The 19,134-nt window shown below is 56.5% G+C and overlaps 1 protein-coding gene across 7 annotated transcripts in view; it reads right to left on the reverse strand.

Moving 5' to 3' along the window:
• Positions 1–19,134, reverse strand: part of RNF123 (ring finger protein 123) — a 144,752-nt gene that overhangs the window by 68,044 nt on the left and 57,574 nt on the right. For 6 of the 7 annotated variants that reach the window (XM_050959986.1, XM_050959987.1, XM_050959985.1 and 3 more), the window contains 13 exons: positions 17,758–17,859; positions 14,319–14,425; positions 13,717–13,909; positions 12,517–12,662; positions 11,144–11,227; positions 10,187–10,294; positions 8,296–8,473; positions 6,139–6,213; positions 5,333–5,420; positions 4,863–4,950; positions 4,569–4,653; positions 835–974; positions 454–642 (listed from right to left, as the gene is read on the reverse strand). In XM_050959986.1, the coding sequence (XP_050815943.1) occupies positions 454–642; positions 835–974; positions 4,569–4,653; positions 4,863–4,950; positions 5,333–5,420; positions 6,139–6,213; positions 8,296–8,473; positions 10,187–10,294; positions 11,144–11,227; positions 12,517–12,662; positions 13,717–13,909; positions 14,319–14,425; positions 17,758–17,859 (1,583 nt within the window). The remainder of the gene's footprint in view (positions 1–453; positions 643–834; positions 975–4,568; positions 4,654–4,862; positions 4,951–5,332; positions 5,421–6,138; positions 6,214–8,295; positions 8,474–10,186; positions 10,295–11,143; positions 11,228–12,516; positions 12,663–13,716; positions 13,910–14,318; positions 14,426–17,757; positions 17,860–19,134) is intronic. The other variant, XM_050959988.1, reaches the window with a different exon arrangement.

Consider the following 19,134-nt stretch of genomic DNA (forward strand, 5'->3'; position numbering starts at 1 on the left):
CCTGCTTCCCTTGAGTTCACATCAAGCAGATGAATGCATCTCCTCTCTCTCATGGCTTTGTACAACTGCCATTTCCGCATGATCTGAGCAGCTGCCATGTGAAAGCCACTGGCATGGGGAGGTCCTCAGTGTGCAGTCCGGAGCATGCATCTCTTCTCCCTCATGGGATTGCAAGGAGTTCTGCGTGGGATGGGTTTCTGTGGGGTAGGGGGCTGATGAGGTGCCTGCTGGAAAAGCTTAATCACATAGGAGGGCTTGGCAGTGCCTAGAGTCAGCCAGATTTCTCCCACAATAGCTGCCCGCAGGTACATCAGCCTGAGAAACTGATGCTGGATCCCTTGGGTTGGTAGATTTAACAGGGACACCAGGGAAGGGGGCTCTTTATTCATGCCATCCTGCCCCCAGCAGGAGGTGCTCTTGCCTGCTCCACCGGCTCCCAGCATGGGGATGTACCTGGGCGAGTCTCCTGAGCAGCAGCTCCGAGGAGGGGCGGCTCCAGTCGAGGAAAATCTCGGGGGCTAGCGTGACAGTCATTTCCAGCACCCTGAGAAGGCTCACCGACAAGTCGAAGCACGTTGCGCACACCTTCAGCTGGCGGCTGTCCACAAAGTTCCTCTCCAGGCGCTCTGCTGCCTGCTGGATCTGTCCAGGCACAGGACACAGCTTAGTACAGGGCCCTGCAAGGAACACAGGCCTCCACTCGCTCATGCACCCGTCAGGGCTGTGCTGCTGGACTCCACAAGCAGGCTGCCCTGGCCTGGTTCCCAGAAACCACCCCTGCATAGCCTGTTGGGGTCCCCACTAGGTGCTGTCCAGCCAAGCCCCGGCACTCACCTCTTGGATCATGCCAATGAACTCCGAGAAGGCCCAGTTAAGCTGGTTGAGGACGCTGTTGAGGAAGCTAGGTGCCATGTCGCAGTCACTGCGCAGCAGATCGGCCATGTGCTGCTGCAGAAGGGTGGAGGGGCATGGCTCTAGGACCAAAGGGCAGAAGCGTCAAGGGCAGACCCAGCACTAGGACAGGGGGCAGCCTGGGATGCCCAGCTCAGGGAGGCGGGCAGCTGGGATAGGCACAGGCCTGGTGCCATGCAGCACTTTAAGGCCAGGCGGGAAACTGAGCATGAAGCAGACAGCCCCTCATGCCCAGCTGCTGGACAGTGAATAGAGATGGCAGGTGCCCTGTAAGGCTAGGTCCACAGACTATTCTGAGCAGAGCTTGTCTGTGGGCTGCCAGCACTGCCCTGCATAAGCTGGGCCACAGCTGCGCATGGTCACGGCTCTTGCTCCCTCCCTTCCTCCCAGGGGAACAGCAGCCCTGCAGCCGAGCACTAACCAAGCCTCTCGTGCTCGGCTCCAGAAAGCCATGGACTAGCTCTGCAGTAACCTCTCCTGACGCCAGCACCACAGTCGCTGCCCTGCTCCCAGACACCCGCCCCTTCACCTGGACCCTGGCCTGCCCGGCTGCGCTCAGAAGGCCAGTGAGGAAGGTGCTCCCTCCCTAAGGTGGGGCAGAGCCCTCCCCCAGGGCTGCACTCCCGTGGCCCAGGCAGGCTGATGCAGAGAACCTAAGGCCGTTTCTCAGCACTCCCACCATTGCTCCCCGACTCAGCCCTCTCAGTGTTGGCAGCCCTCAGCACAAACACACTGAGGCCCAAAGCGGCTCAGCCAGTGTCCCTCCTGGCAAAGACGGGGCTCGGGCTTAGGCACTACCCAACTGAGAAGGGGAAGGGAGGGGAATGGACACTGCACCGCAGCCCCTAATCACTACCACAGCCACAGGGCCCAGCACTGAGCCATGCCTGCTGCAGCAGGGGGGCTGTCACGTTCCTGCATGTGGGGAGCCCCGGCAGGGAATGCAGATAGCAGCAGCTCCCTGCAGTGCAGGGCCCCCCATGTCCTGCTGAGCGGAGCCACCCCAGTCTCAGCAGCCAGAGCCCTGCTCCCAGGAGGGACCGACTGGCACCAACAGCAGCCCCGGGACTGGCCCAGACAATGAGCAGCAGGGCCTGAAGCTTCCTGGCTCTTGCGCTCCCCCTTGCAGCAGGGAGCCCGAATGCTGCAGACCAGGGCACTCTGTCCTGCCCTCCTGAGGGAGGGAGGGGTGCCTGGCCTGGCAGCACGCTGCTCCTCTGAACACTCCATCCTGCCTCTAGCAAGGGCCAAAGTGCCCAGGTCTAAGGGAGGTAGGCCTGTTTTCCAGGGCCACCAAGCCAGAAGGGTGCAAGGGGTGTGCCAGCGTAGACAGCCTGCTTGGACTCCCAATGCAGCAAGAGACTCTAGATGCTTGGGGGCACCTCTGCCAGTTGGACCTGGTGCTCTGGGGCAGGGAAGCAGCACTTCCCTCAAGCCACCCCTGAGACATAGCCCATGCAATGGGCACTGCATTGGAATTAGCCCCTTGTCCTCCTGCCCCACCCAGGCAGGGGCAGAACCCAAGGGCACCTCTGCAGAACGTGCTCCCTTGCAATTAGAGCAGCATTCATTATTGGTTCAGGGGCTGCACAGACTAGCAGCGCCAGGAGCCAGGCCCATTCCTCTGCTTGCTCAGACCTTTCCCAAATCAGATACCGGGGCACCCAGGAGCAGAGCCACACCGCTGCTGCCCCTGGGGGTGCAGCAAGCATGCCACACAGCTGCCAGCACAGGACATGGGGATGTTGCCACAGCACTCTCTAGCCCGCAGGCCAAGGCAGAGGCTGGTGCAGCTCATACCCTGGATCTGCCAGCTCTGTCTACCCCCCAGTTACAGCAACTCCCCCATCTCTCAGGCAGGAGGCAGCCACCCTGCTCCATGAGCCAGGAAGCCATCACCATGGTGATGGCAGTCCTAGGTGAGTGGCCCCCCTCTGCAAAGCTGCAGCAGGGGCTCAGGACACTGGCATGAGCTGCCTCATCTCCCTGGTACAGAGCTGAGATGCAGGCCAAGGAGCCCCTCCCCCACCAGGGCTCCACCAGGACTGGAGTGGGTGGGGGGAGGGCCAGAGGCACACCTGGAGGGGAAGCACCACAAGGGAACTAAGAGCTACTACACGACCACACAAGACAGGGCCGAGCAAACAGCAAACTTACGCTGGAGGCTAGCAACAGACAGATCTCCTGAGCCCCCGAGAGAGAGAGACAAGAGAGCGGCATTACAGAGGGGGCAGGGCGCAGTGCAGCACCTATGGCTGCAGGGCCCTAAGCCCAAACCCAGAGCGGTGTGCCAGCTGCTGACCTGGCATCACCAGAGCTCTCCACCCAATGAGAGCGAGGCCCAGCAGCTTGTGCACGCACGCGTGCACACACACACACACACACCCCCGAGGCCCAGCGGCTTGTATGTGCACACACTCCCCCCCAGAGCCCAGCTGCATGCGCGCGCGCGCGCACACACACACACCCCGAAGCCCAGCGGCTTCTTTGTGCATACACTCCCCCCCAGAGCCCAGCTGCAAGTACGCACGCACACACACCCACACCCCAAGACCCAGCAGCTTGTGTGCACGTACACACACACATGCCCCCAAGGCCCAGTGGCCCTCACACAGCTCCATGTAGGGAGCAGAACTCCAGGGACTGAGCAGCAAAGGGAACAGACAAAGGGAGGACACAGAAAGGAGGATGCCACCATATCTCCTCTATTTACCGGCACCCCGCATGGGCATGCCAGGCGCCTGGCTGGCAGTGTGACATTTGGATTCATTTGCTTTTCTGAGGCCTCCACTGCCACTAGTGCAGCTGGTTTGCCCAGGGCTTGGGTGGAGCTGGGGCGCTTTGGAACAGCATGGCCTGCTCACAGAACTTGCTGATTCCCCAGATCACCTACTGCCCCAGCGAACAGACTAAGACTGGCCCTTCCAACTCCTCGTTGGCTGAAGTCAGGGGGACACTGCTCCAGTCACTGCTGCAGCAAAGCTGGCTGCGGCCAGCTGCCCTGGCCCCTGCTGCTGTCCACAAGCAAGGCCCCAGGCCACAACAGCACAGGAGTGCGATGGAACAAGGGCACCAGAGCAGTGGGGTATGGAGAAGGGAACAAGCCCCCCTCAGGCTTCTGCCATCGTATGTTCCCTGGCGCCCCAAGAAGCCTCTGCTCACGCCTCCTCCATCACCTGCTGAAGAGCCCCTGGCTCAGCATTTGCACACTGCTGGGGCTGTTCCCAGCACCTCCGGATGGGCCTGCTGGACACATCCCTGGTTCCCCACCAGCAAGGCCCCACTAGATCCCGGCGCCAGACCCCGCCCCTTAGCACCCCCAATGCTGCAAGCGTCTTGGCACCAGACCCCACTCTCCCTCCCCAGCTGCGAGTGCCCCAATACCACCCTCAATTCCATAAACACCCTGGCGCCAGACCCCACTCTCCCCCCTGTCCCCAGACCACAAGCGCCCCAGCACCAGACCCTGCCCCCCCACCGCCCCCAATGCAGCAAGCGCCTCACACCAGACCCCACCCTTCCCCAACAATGCTGCAAGCGCCTCGTGCCAGACCCCACTCCCCCTCCACAGCCACAGTTGTCCTGGCACGAGATCCCAGCCTCCTCCTCAATGTCGTGAGCGCTCCAGTGCCAGACCCTGCCGCCACCCCACTCACTCTGCAGGCTGGGGAGATTGGCATCCTCAGGCTTGGTTTTCAGCAGGTGCGGGAGCCGCGTGTACCTGTATCCAAACCCACAACCCTGCGGGGAGGGAGACAAGGGAAGGGTTAGGGCAGGGCTCCCCAGGCCACCACGGCAGAGCGCTGAGGTGTGCCAGGAAGGCTGAAGGGGACACCGCAGGTGCTGCCCAGCCTGCCAGGGAGAGGGCTGAGACCTCTAGTCTGCAGCTGAGTTATGGCCTCAGAGGCATGGGCCTAGGCTGCTGGCAGCAACAAGTAGTGGGACCTTACCCGCCACAGCCGAACAAGGATCCAGTTGGTCTGCGCCCACGGCCGCTGCTCGTAAGGAGCCAGAAGGTTCCTCATCATGGATATTCGCCTGCCAGATAGAAGGGATATGTTGGCAGCCAGAAACATAGGGAGGGGCAGGGTGGCACATCTGGGGTTCCTAGGGGCAGGGGAGGGAGAATGGCAGAGCACCAGTGTCTGTAGGGCCAGTACCTGTGGCACACCTTGGGGAGGGGCAGGGCCGACACCTGTGGCACACCTAGGGGAGGGGTTAAAATTAAGCTACATCTTCCCGTCCCCGGCTAGTCTGCAGCTGATCTACCTCAGCAGGCATAATCACTGCTACTGCCCTTAGCCCAGCCTGTTCCAACCCAGGGACCTCTCAAAGCCCCACTGTCCTGACACCCACTCTTCCACTCCTAGCTCCTTTACTCCAGCTCCTCACGCAGTTCAGGGTGCGGGTTGGGACTTACTGCTCCTCTGAGATCCTCTCCACGGCCCGCAGCGAGTGTGGGTAGCAGACGTAGCTGGCCAGCGCCTGCATCAGTGAGTCCCGGATGTCTGGGGGCAGACGAGAGGGGTTAGACTGAGGCAGCAGGGCCAGGCCCATGACAGCCATGCAGGGAGCCAGGGAAGGGACTGGTCCGCGGCAGGAGGGACAAGTGGCATTTTAAATGATACAATCCAGGGGCTAGCTAGGGCCCTAGTAACACAGGCAACAGATCCCCTCCTGCAGGATCACTCCATCCTGCAGCCTCCCAGGCCACCAGGCCAGGGGCCAGGCTTGGAGCCATCTCAGGCCTTTTACAGTCACAGGGGAACTGCCTAGTCCCTGCTCATCTCCGCCCATCACCTGCACAACGGGGAGGTCATGAATTCCCCTACCCCACGCAGCTGAGAAATGCAAGACTTCTCTGAGAAATGGCCAATCTGTGCCCAGCCAAGACTCCAGGGATGGTGCTGAGCCCTCCAGGCAGCTGCCCAGGGTTTGCCATTGGCAGAGGAGCACGCCCAGGAGAACCCATCCCATGCCAGTAGCTAGGACCCTCTGCTCCCCTTCCCTTCCCCCTACTAATGCAATAACCTCAGCAATTGCTAGGAAAGCCACCCCAGGGTGCCCAGCAGCCCTGAAACAGCCAGCCTGCCCCCTTTGCTGCACTCCAGCAGCCCCTTGCTGCTCCAGGGCAAGGTCTGGCAGCAAGATGAGTGCTGGTCATTGCCTGGCCCTCACCCCCAACAGGCAGAGCAGTCACCAGTCACCCCAAGAGAACAGCCTCACCAGTGCCGATGATCCTGGAGTCAGCAAAGTGCTTGGCCAGGATGGCAGCAAGACGTGTCAGAGTCTCTTCATAGCCTGCAAGGAAAGGGATCGAGCAGGTGGAGAAGGGCACAGTCCCATGCCCTCAGGCAGTCACAGGAACCACCCCTGCTGTGGAGCTGGGCGGCAGAGTCAGTTCCTATGTAACATAACAAGGTCTCCCCCATGTGGGGCAGCGATAACCATGGGAACAGTAACTGAATGGGTGTCTTTGCCTGAGTCCGCAGAGAGCCTGACATCATCGCTTTGAGTCAGCCTCCCTGGACGCAGCGGCTGCCAGGTGCCTGGAGAATCCAGCAAAAGGCCAGCCATGCAAATAACCAACAGTTCCAAGTCTTAGCTGCGCATATGGGGACGATGGGTGCTGGACATAAGGAAGCCCCAGCACAGCAGCTCCGGGATGCTCAGGGTAGCACACCTGAGCCCAACTGCCCCTTCGAGGTGGGAACACAAAGGGTATGGCTCCTGCAGCTGGCTCAGCAGTGTGGCCCTGAGTGGCCTATGTGCTCATGGGACACAGTTAGGAGCAACGCAACATTGTGCTACACAGTGCTAGAAAACACTGCCAGGGTGGGCCCCCACTGGGGATGCTGGAGACGGCCATTCTCTGCCGCAGAGTTTGAATACTTCAGGAGCAGGGCTCTGGCTCCATGGCACACCAGGCTGGACTGGACAAGAGGAGCCAGCAGGTCTGCAAATCCCTTCAATCAGCTGCACACACAGGGCCGTTTTGGAGTAGCACTTCGGCAGCAGCGGGCCAGCCGGGCCAGGCACTGCACACGCGGACAGAGCCCAGGCCAGAGAGTCGCCCCTCAGACCTTCTCCCTCCCAAGTCAGCACAGCCCTCATCCTGGGGGGATGCCCATGTCAGCCCCATGCTGCCTCTCACTGCGAGAGAAGCCTGTACCACCCACCTGCCTGCCCTCCTTCCCTCCTTAAAGAGCAAGCAGATTTTCACTCAAACCTGCCAGAACATCACACCAAACGGCCTCCTCCCTGACAAAGGAGCACATGGCAGAGAACCAGGCGGGCGCTGGAGCCAGCTTGGCCAGCCTGGCTCTCAGACCCAAAGGACTCAGCAGGCAGGCTTGCATTGCCATTGGCTACACAAAGAGCTGGAAGTAGCCCAGCAAGGAAATCCAGACACTGCAGAGGATCACTCGGGGCAGGGACGCAGGGAGAGCTGACCATCTCTCAGTGACTGCCTGGGTCTTGGCTTGCATTGGGCCTTCAGATCTGCTCCCTATACCTTGACTGCCAGCCCTGCCCAATCCACCAGCCAGCCAGGCATGGGGCTAACCCCACAGAAGCAAAGGGGAGGGCAGAGCTGAGGAAGGGCCTAAACCTGAAGGGGATCTCAGGATGGGGAGCAGAGCAGGAAGGAGCCACAAATCATGCAGGGCCCCAGCTCCGCAGCGACTTCAGCTGCAGAATTGGCCACACACTCTCAGCTCCACTGGAGCAGAAGATGGCTTAGAAAGCAAAGGTCTGGTGGCTAGGAAGGGAGTGGGAACTGCCTATTCCACACCTTAGATGTTGGCTCTGAAACGCAGTGACGGCAGCTTCACTGTTCGCCATTTCACTGCTGATGGTTTTAACAGAAACACCCCAGCTCGTCACCCCCATCCTTGGCAGGGAGCAAAGAGGGTAGGCATCCCTTCAAACCAAGCTACTTCCATCACCCCCCAAGCCAAAAGTCATCTGCCAAAGTCTCCAACCCCCCCCCCGCCAGCCACCACTGTGGCAAGCTAGACACCCACAGGGCAAACTCCACAACACACTGCAGAAGCAGGGGTAGCATATAATAAAGACAACATAATGGCCAAAGACGGCTTGGTCTCCTGGCTGCCTGCAAGTCCCCACATGCCGCAGGCTGAGAGCAGGTGACCAAGCCCAGGAAATCCCAATGGGCCCTTTTGGAATCCCAGTCTAACTCAACAAGCTGCACCACCCCCCCCCCAAGGAAATGGCCAGCACTTGGTGCAGAGATGAGCACATGGCAGGGGAAGCAGCCCCGCCGTCCCCCGGGGAGCTTGCAGCCAAGGCGCAGCTTTGTCCTGCCCAGCACCAAGCCACAGCATAAGTCAGCAGTGATGGCAGTGTGAGCGCCCTCCTCACCGGGGAGCTCCTCCATGCAATGGACAGGGCTGAAGTAGTTCTTCAGCGCGCTGTAGCTGTTCATGGCCACACTGAGGTAGAACTCCGGCATGAAGGCGAAGAGCGAGCCCGTCCTGTCCCCGTGCTCAATGGTGCGGATGCACACTCGCAGCAGCCAGTATATGTCCTGCATCTTCTCCTGCCGGGGAGAACACAGCCACGAAAGACTCAGCTTCCAACCCAGGCAGGCCAGAAAAAGTTCTAGGCAATATACCAAAGTGACTGTTGCTGTGGGCACGAAGGATAAGAGGCTGAGGACTGAGTGGAGAGTCCCAGCACCATGCCATGTGGATAGCCAGGGGCAGCTCAACCCGAAGGGGCTTTGAACCAGAGGATGGAAGCTAAGAGTGAAAGAAGAAGGCAGAGTGCTGTCATCTTGGACTCCAACTCAGACAACATCTGAGTCCATCTGTAAAACTTCTAGCAAGCCGGGTTACCCTTAAATTGGGCTGGTCAGTCATAAGTGGATTCAGCAGGTACCTAACTAGACCTTTTACGCGTATACCATGACACAGTGGATCAACAGCTGTCTAAACAATAACTATAACAATAAATGTTAATGAGAAAACGTCCAAAACGGAGACAAACGGACTGGGTTTGTTCAAGCAAAAAGGCTTAACTCAAGGACTGGGTTAGGATCATGCCTGGCAAACAAAAGAGGAATGGGACCATAAATTAGTAACCCAAAACCAGTGTCGAGAATTAGGCCCAACAGTAAAGAAAACAATGGGAGGAGGGGCTATTTTGCCCATTACTTTTTTTGGAGGTTCCTTAAAAGACTTTTGGGGACAAATGAAAAAGCTGCTGAACAATAAATGCTAGCTGACAGACAGGCTGCCCAAAAGCAGTGAGCTATCACCCTCAATCTCCAGGGCCTCCAGGAGCCACCACTGGGCCTTTACTATCCTAATTCTGAAAAATGTTCTGACCAGACTGGGTCAGAGAAAGGGAGCCAAAATACATTGCTGCCTCCACCAGCTCCAGCTAAACCCCAATCACTCCCTAGGATGAAGATATTGGTGCCTGCTATCACATGCCTCCCTTCCCCTCCTTCCCGCTGCTTTATGTTTTCCTAGCCCTCTTTTTCCTTCTAAGGACCATATGCTCTGCAACTCTGCTGTAAGCCTGTAACCAAAAACACAGCTAAAAGCAATTCCCTGAACCGACCTGCACGGGCACAAGTTGCCAAGTGCGGAAGTGGCTGATCAGACCATATGCTGAGCCCGTGTGGGTGCAAGTCAGAGCCAGCCCCAGAGACAGAAGCTGCATTTTCTCTTTGTGGTTTTTTCCCCTTTTCATGGTCTTGTCTCACTCTGTTTTGTAGGAAAGGGGACTGAACTTTAACAGCAGTGGCAGCTCCAGCCCATTCCAACTCACAGTTTCTCTTTTCCCCAAAGAGAATAGCTAGTACCATCTTTACTTCCACCTAAGGCTCAGATATGGGGGGGGGGCGAGGGAGTGTTCCTGCCAAAGGCTCTACAGCTCAAAGGGAGGGAGTGGGGGTAGGAGAAGAAATATTGTTACAATGAAAGCCCCACTTAAAATACTGGAAATGTGAAGTTAACTGGGTTTCCTTCTTTTTCTAGATCTTTACTGAAATGCTGACTGGTTTGTAATGGTGCATTTGCCATGGTACTAGCAGGTCGAGGTCTCTGCTCACCCCGCCCCAAATCAACATTAAAGAGTTTTAAACAGGAACAGTGGCAAGGTCACGTTTACCCCTGGGACTCTCTGGGCCCCTCTAGTCCATTAAAATCAATACGACAAGCCCCACAGCTCAGAATTTCACAGGGGTCAGGCTGAACTGCTGCCCACCCTCCCCCTGGCTCCTCCCACCACACGCTTCTCTCACCTTGGAGTAGATGGTGACGTTGATCCAGGCTAGCCGGCGACTCAGGTGGTTGAGTTTCTCCGAGAAAACCTTCTGGCTTTTCACCAGCTCCTCATAGATGTCCCTCCTCTGAAAGAAGCATAGCGGGTGTGAGGAGCCACTCCCTGCCCAGACAGGCAAGGTGCAGAGCAGAATGGACAGGACAAAAGAGGTCCCCCCTTCTATGGTTCGCAAGGGAGGACAGAGGGGCCAGAGTCCAGTCTTGCCCAGCCAAGAGGCATCCATGTGAAGGCTGGGGGAGTGAAAGCCAGAAGCAGAGCAATGCCCAGGTGGGATCCATCACTGCCCTGACCAGCAAGAACCCAGGACCAGGAACTTTGGCCCAGGTATTAGCCCCAAATCACCTGCTCTAAGAGGTGGCCTTTAGTAGGACTGGTCAGATGGAGTTACCCTCCACCCACAGGAGTCCTGATCCAGAAACTATTCTGGGCATTTTCTGTCTGTTTTTTTGGTGGCACCACCAGACAGGTGTCCTTCCACTAAGCCCCAGTGCTGCATGCGGTGGTGCCCAGACCCAAAAGAGGCGGGGGGGAGAGAGGCATCTATGGGTTTGGGGGTTATTTGAGGCTGGGTTTGGAGGGTTATTTTATTCAATACCCTTGGGGATAGAAACTCTACACCCCATAACAGACCAGTCTGGCGCACCTGTCCCATGAGGCAGGCCGCTCAGCCTGCAAGCCCCTGAGATAAATGGAGAGCAACACCTGTGCTTTTGTTCCTCCTGGCCTGCTGCTGGGGCCTGCACTCTAGAGAAGCAGCAACTGGACCACACAGTGCACATGCCCCTCCTCCCTGACAGCCTCCTTGCAGCCCCCGTTTTGAGCTATCCTCCGGCAGAGATGGCAGAGCCCTTTGCCACAAGGCTCTGCAAAGGCTACAAAGATGGAAGTTGGGGGGGCTACCAGAGGGACTCCTTACCTTCTTTGGACATCGGCTAATCTTCTCCTCCGTGTCCTTCAGTGCCAGGGCGTATTCGTTCACATCATCGGACACACCCACCATCTGAAAGGCAAGTGGGGATCAGTGATGCCAGCACAGAGCTTTTCCAGAATGGTCAAGAGCAGCCCAACCCTGGAGAGCAGCAACCCAGCCAGCATCGTGGTGCTCCAGTCCCCTGGCTGGGCTGCTCTCAGCAGCCTGACCTTGGAAAGCAGCAAACCATCCATAGAATCACAGAATATCAGCGTTGGAAGGGACCTCAAGAGGTCATCTAGTCCAACCCCCTGCTCAAAGCAGGACCAATCCCCAACTAAATCATCCCAGCCAGGGCTTTGTCAAGCCTGAGCTTAAAAACCTCTAAAGGAAGGAGATTCCACCACCTCCCTAGGTAACCCATCCCAGTGCTTCGCTACCCTCCTAGTTAAAAAGTTCTTCCTAATATCCAACCTAAACCTCCCCCACTGCAACTTGAGACCATTACTCCTTGTTGTCATATGGTACCACTGAGACCAGTCTAGATCCATCCTCTTTGGAACCCCCTTTCAGGTAGTTCAAAGCAGCTATCAAATCCCTCCTCATTCTTCTCTTCTGCAGACTAAATAATCCCAGTTCCTTCAGCCTCTCCTTATAAGTCAGCATTGTGGCACTCTGGTCCCTTGGCTGGGCTGCTCTTTGCAGGCCAGGGGGTCAGAAGGCTGGAGCTGCAGTGATTTGCTCTCACTGCAGATACAGGAGCAATTCCTCCTCACCAAACCCAGCCAGTTGCTCAAACATAGCAAAGGCTAAAGGACCAAAAGCAAGACCTATGCTAGCTTGTAACCCCCTATGCTATGCTAGTAGTGAGCCCTGCGCTGTCCTGGACTCAACTGGGTGGGCTGAGCACAGACGTCCAGATCCCAACGTGCCCTGGGCTGCTCAAGTGAACAGCCATCTGGCCCAGCATCCCTGTGCTCTAGGCCCCAGCACTCTGCTGTTACTCAGTTCCCATTCTCCAGGAAAGGGACTCAGCCCTACCCCTAACATGGGGGGGGAGAAGAGCGCTGGTGATCAGGGACTCAGCTGCAACCTCCAGTGACACTGAAGCATAGCAAATGCAATTTGGGACAGGATCTACAGTCCCTACTGGAGACATGTGGTCCCCTCGTGCTAGAGCCATCCCAGGATGATGGCAACAACAAACGAAACAAAGCTGTGCCACAGACAGACATGAACACTGGCCAAGGTGGCCTTCCCTCTTTGGTGGCTCAATGGGCACAAAGGAGCTGGCTCACTGCAACGAGCCACGGATGCCGGCCCGAGTGTGAGCCAGCACGACAAGGGCTGTGACCTTCTCCTCTATGAGTCCTGCTCACCTTACCAAGCTGCTGGTGGACGCTAAGGTTGTACATCATCACTATTCCATCCAGGATCTCCAGAAGAGAGTTCTCAGTGATTGACTGCTCCGGCTCCTCAGGGGGTCTCCCCAGTAACAGACCCTCATTTCCATGGCTGCCTTCTACTGCAACCCAGCCCCAAGACAGAAGAGAGTTCTCAGCAGCGTCGCTGGCAGTGCGAGGCCTGCACACCTCTCAGCCAATGCATCGCTCCAGTGTGCAGTGTTTTCAGGGACCATGTCCACAGCACAGCTCCCTCCCACTCCATGCCTTACCCCAGCCCTCGTTCCCTCTCTACAGGCCTGGGGGCCTCACACAAAGGGGTCAAGCTGGCTCTCAGAGTGTGAGCAGTGCTCCTGTCTGACGTGCTACTGCAGTCTGGCCCCGCACACAGCCCTTATCCTTCCCAGGCCAAGGAGGGAAGTGCCTGGCAAACACACATTGAGCAGAATGGTGTGAGCCTCCAACTCTTCCCTCTGCATGCTGGGAAAGGGCTCGGCACAACTGGGGCATTCCAAGCACTGCCAGGCAAATGAGCCAAACCCAACAGCTTCTGCCAAAATCAGAGTGAGGCCAAGATCGTCAAGGGTTGGCAGGGCCAGGAACTCAGCCCCAAGGTCTGCGTTACGTGCCATTAATCTGCAGTGCTGAGTGCCTCTTACTACAGATTTGGGTTCCACCACCTGGGCTCTAACCTGCCTCCATGTGAGCCCCGAGCCCCACTACCTGGCCTGCTCCTGCACTGCAGCAGCCGGGGCTGAGTCCTCAGCCACCGGGCTCGCCTCCTTGCCTTTGGGTAGGCAACCAGATAGTTTTTAAAGAAAAATGCAGGCGCTTTGATAACCTGCTTCAGGAGAGACTTCACCAGCCCAGGCTGCCCGCGCCAGGACCAGCGCTGCCATGACAGCGCACGGGCTCATCCCAGCTCTCCAGCAGCTCCTGCAAGCAGGGCTATGCCCAGAATATTGCCAGCCCCCAGCACCTCCAGGCTTTGAGCATCACACACTGAGCTCACCAGCTGAGCGACAACTCCTCAGTCAGTCAGCGAGCAATTGCTGCCATCCTTTCTCAGCTGACTCAGGGCTGATCCATTCCCAGTGACTGGCTGGGCCTTTTCCTTTGCCTTCTTCCTCTATCCCTACCTGACACCTTGGCAAGCAAGCAGTGGGAACTACTCACTGTCATCCTCTGTCCGCTGCTCCACACTCAGCGTGCGTGCTTTCATCTTCTCCAGGGTGCCCAGGGACCGCCGTGGGTTCATCAGGCTGACGGCGGCTGTACTGAGGAAGCGGTTGGCACGGCCCAGGGTGGGTGAGCTGAGCCAACTGGGCCTGGCAAGGGCACCACCAATGGCCAGTGCTGCAACTGGGCGCTGAGACATAGAAGGTCAGAAATGCAAGCAGTTCTATTTGTTAGGCTGACTACTAACTCCAAGCCCTTCATCTCCAAGGGTCGCAACTATGCCAGCCCAGAGCTTCCCTGGCTTCCCAAGGCTAACGTGACAGACCCCAGCTTGCTCCCTCCCTCCCTGCCACAGCTGGGTTGGCTGTGCAGGACCAACAGGATGCAGCACCCTGCTCCAGCCACACAGGGAGCAGAGCTGTGCTGAGATGGAAATGCTTTTACAGGTACTTCTCTGATGGCAGCAGTACTTGAACACTGGACACCAGAAGCCACCAGGCTCACTCGGCAGGGACTGGAGCAGTAGGGCCAAGTCCCCTTTCTTCCCCATCATGTGGCTTCTCTAGCCACTGCTGGAGGCATAGGCCTACGGGGCCCACCTGGGCTGTGGACGTTGCAGACTCCTCATCCTCATCTAGGTCGTCCATGGTCACAGCCTGCAGCTCCGCAGGGTCAATCAGGATATTTGCTTTCAAAGTCAGGTCATCTGTGTGAAAGGAGCCATGGGATCAGGGTTCGCTATGGACCCGCACCCTTGGAGTGCAAAATGGCACATGGCCAGCCCCAGAGGGTGCGGCGGGGAGACACTGATGCTGTCCCAGTGAAGTCACAGCTTCTGGTCCCTTTGGTCTCCCCAACTCTGCCATTTCACGTGAGCCTACGCTCCTCTCCACTACTCCCTAGCTGGGCTACCACAGTACAAGTCTGCTACACCAGAAGCAGGGTTGGTGCTGCCATCACACATCCCTGGCACAACCCCACCATGTCAATAGCAAATCTGCAGAACTGGAGACAGCCCCAGTTCTGCCCACTGCGGCACCCCCGTGAGAGGCCATGGGCAGGCTCCAGGGACCAGGCGTGCCCAGGCTGGAGGAATGAGGCAGGGTCGGGAGGCTGTAGAGCAAGCAGAAGGGGCACTCCTGGGAGATGGAGCAGTGCCCTCAGCCGGGGCACACACCATGGCACTGTTCTGCCCCATCTAACCTGGGGAAGATCCTGTCCATTACTGCAGCGCAGCCTGCACAGTGAGATTTGGGGGGGAAGGGATAGCTCAGTGGTTTGAGCATTGGCCTGCTAAACCCAGGGTTGTGAGTTCATCCCTAAATGGCCCCCTCAAGGATTATGGGGCAAAAATCTACCTGGGGATTGGTCCTACTTTGAGCAAGGGGTTGGACTAGATGACCTCCTGAGGTCCCGTCCGACCCTGATATTCTATGATTCTATGATCCCAGCGCCTCCATTCCAGCTCCCCGGGTGGCACCTGTGCCTCATAGTGCACAAACAGACGTGGGAAAGCCAGAAAGTTAAACCAAGGCAATAGTACTGCCAGATTGGCAGGCATGTAGGCCACGCTGTGGGTCCAGGTCCCTCCGTTGCTGCCCAGGTTTCACAGTAAGGCCCACCATTGCTGAGCATGAAGTGAACTGTCCCTTGGCATGGTAAGCTCCCTCGTGCTGACAGGGTAAGTGCTGGGGGTGCTCAGGCATCATTGCAATGGGGCCAGAGCCCAGACATCCCCCAGCAAGCCCTTCCTCCCTCCACTGCCCTTCCCCTCCTCCCCAATCCTGGAATCCCCTGCTCTCCCCTTTGAGTCCCCCAGGCCCCTCCATCTTCCCTTCCCCAGAGTCTCCCTCACCTCTCCTTCAGGTTCTCCCTGCACCTTAAAGGCACCCACTCCCTTCCATCTTTCAGTCTGTTAGCCACTAGTCCCTCCAACCTGGGCATGGCCCCCTCCATGGGGCTATCGTTGTCCCCCCTCTCCCTGCCCCCAAACCTCTCTAACAATCAATCCTCACATTAACCCCTTACAAGGAAGGGCACCATTTAAAATAACACAGTAGGAAAGGGAAGCATGCAAGGTAGCTAGGGCCAAATGACACTGCAGACTCCTTCTAGGTGCCTAGATTCCCAGGCCACTAGGGACCATTGTGCTCATCTAGTCTGACCCCTGGTAGAGCACAGGCCAGAGACCTGCCCCACAAGCATTCCTGCAGCAGAGTTATTAGAGAAACAGCCAATCCAGAGTTAAAAATTGTTAGAGATGATGGAGCATCCACCATGCCCCTGGGTAAGTTGTTCCAACAGTCAATTATCCTCACTGTTAAAAATGTAGGCCTGATTTCCAGTCTGGATTTGTCTAACTTCAGCTTCCAGCCATTGGATTGTGTTAGACCTTTCTCCGCTAGACTGCAGAGCCCATTGTTAAATATTTGTTCTTCATGTAAGTACTGATAGACTGTGGTCAAGTCAACCTTTAACCTTCTCTCTGTTAAGTTAAATAGATTGAGCTCCTTGCATCTCTCACTATAAGGCAGGTTTTCCAATCCTTTCATCATTCTTGTGACTCTTCTCTGACCCCTCTCCAATTTATCCACATCCTTCTTGAATTGTGGACACCAGAACTGGACACAGGATTCCAGCAGTGGTTGCACCAGTGCCAAATCCAGTGGTAAAATAACCTCTCTATTCCTACTGAAATTGCCATTTATGCATCCCAGAATCTCATTAGATCTTTTGGCCACAGTCAGACTAGGAGCGCTTGTTCACCTGATTATCCACCACGACCACCAAAGATTTTTCAGAGTCACTGCTTCCCAGAAGAGTGTCCCCCAGCCTGTACAATACAGCCTACATTCTTTGTTCCCAGAAACATACATTTAGATTGAGCCATATTAAAACACATCTTGTTTGCCTGAGCCCAGTTTATCAAGCAATCCAGGCTGCTCTGTATCGGTGACCTGTTCGCTTCATTATTTACCACTCCCGCAATTTTTGTGTTATGTACAAAAGTATTAGTAATGATTTTGTGTCTTCTTCCATGTCATTGATAAAAATGTTAAATAGCGTAGGGCCAAGAACAGACCCTCGTAGGACCCCACTGGAAACACACTAGCTCAATGATGATACCCCATATGCAGTTACATTTTGAGACCTATCAGTTAGCTAGTTTTTAATCCATTAAGGTGTACTATGTTAATTTTATATCATTCTAAATTTTTATTAGAATGACTTATGGTACCAAGTCAAACATCTTACTGAAGTCCACATATATTATATCAACACTAGTAAATTTATCAAACTCGTAATCTCAAAGAGAGATATTTTAAGTTTCTTAAACCCACATTGATTTGCATTAATTATATTACCCTCCTTTAATTCTTTATTAATTGAGTCCTGTATCTGCTGCTCCATTCTCTTGCCAGGGATTGATGTCAGACTGACAGGCCCACAATTAGTCAGGTCATTCCATTTATCCTTTTTGATAATTGGCACATTAGCTTTCTTTCACTCTTCTAGAACTTCCCCAGTGCTCCAAGACTTACTGAAAATCAATATTAATGGTCCAGCAAGGTCCTCACCCAGCTCTTTTAAACTCTTGGATGCAAGTTATTTAGACCTGCTGATTTACAAATGTCTGTTTACGCATCCCGGGATCTATTTAACATCCTCCCAAGATACCAATGGAATAGAAAGTGTTCTCAGCGCGATATGATGAGACTGCATCATCTGTTGTTTCCCCAAATACAGATCAGAAATATTTATTGAACACGTCTGCCTTTTCTGCATTATTATTGATGATAATCTGGGCAATGGACAGCCCTCTCCTTGTAGTCAGAACACCAGCCCTTCCCTCCCCACGTGCCCAGAAACCAACACTGCAGTTAAAGGACAAGGAGATGCCCATTACTGCCTAAGCTACCACAGACTGTATTGCCCTCAATCTCCTCCTTTCCCTTCCCCTCGATTTAGACCAAGGTCTCTGAAGGGTAGGACTCCACACCATGCCAGTAAAGCGAAGCAATCTGATCCAGCACTCACCTTTCAGAGTTTTCTTGAGATGAGACAGGAGTCCACCGAGCCGCTGCATGTCAAAGTAATCCACCTTCCCGTTATAGAAGAGCTGAGGAGGAACATATGCCTCTGGTGGGAAAGGAACAGAGAGATTTATGGCGAGCGTCCCAGGCTGTGGCCCAGCTAACTCAAAGAGACAGAGAGCACTAAGCACTGGGCCCAGCCTGGGGAGCCAGACAGTCCTGAAGATGTGTCACAAATCCACTCTGGCAGAGGTGGTTTCCAGAGTGGAGCACACCCCACACAAGCACAGAGACAGGCCACACACTGCTCCCCCACAGCTGCCTTGTCCTCGACAGCCTACTCATTCTATGAGCGGGGCAGGTCTCCACCCAGTTCCTAGCAACACACTCCAACCACCGAGCCACACAGTGGGGTGCTCCTGACCAATTCCAGGCTGGACAGAGCTGGGAGGCGGGGCTAAGGCTGGAATAGCAGGGGTGGCAAGCCAGGACTGAGAGGGAATAGATCAGGGGTCTCAAACTCAAAATGACCAGGAGGGACACATGAGGACTAGTACATTGGCCCGAGTGCCGCATCACAGACACCTCCCCGCCCCGCCCTCAGCCCCGCCCCCACTCCACCCCTTCCATGAGGCCCCACTCCTGCCCTGCCCCCATTCCAACCCCTTCCCCAAAATTCCGACCCTAACTCTGCCCCCTCCCTGCCCCCAGGGGGTGCAAAAGGGGTGTGGGGTGCAGGAGGGATGAGGGGTGTGGCAGGGGGTCAGAGTGCACAAGGGGTGCAGCAGGGGGCTCAGGGTAGGGAGTTGGGGTGTGGGGTGCAGGAGGGGTGAGGGGTGCGGCAGGGGGTCACAGCAGGGGATTGGGGTGCAAGCGAGGTGCGGCAGGGGACTCAGGGCAGTGGGTTGGGGTGCAGGAGGGGTGAGGGGTCCAGCAAGGGGTCAGGGCAGGGGATCAGGGTGCAGGAGGCATTCAGCAGGGGGCTCTGGGCAGTGGGTTGGGGTGTGGGGTGCAGGAGGGGTGAGGGATGTGGCAGGGGGTCAGGGCGCAGGAGGGGTGCGGCAGGGGACTCAGGGTAGGAAGTTGGGTGTGGGGTGCAGGAGCGGTGAGGCAGGGGGTCACAGCAGGAGATTGGGGTGCAGGAGAGGTTTGGCAAGCAGCTCAGGGTAGTGGGTTGGGGTGCAGGAGGGGTGAGGGATGTGGCAGGGAGTCAGGGCAGGGGATCAGGGTGCAGAAGGGGTGCGTCGGGGGGTTCTGGGCAGTGGGTTAGGGTGCAGGAGAGGTGCGGCAAGGGGTTCAGGGCAGGGGGTCAGGTGTAGGGTGCGGCAAGGGGCTCAGGCCAGGAGGTTCGACTACAGGAGGGGTTCGGGAGGCGGGCTCT

Source organism: Gopherus flavomarginatus, chromosome 6 (genome assembly GCF_025201925.1).
Source record: "Gopherus flavomarginatus isolate rGopFla2 chromosome 6, rGopFla2.mat.asm, whole genome shotgun sequence".
NCBI lineage: Eukaryota > Metazoa > Chordata > Testudines > Testudinidae > Gopherus > Gopherus flavomarginatus.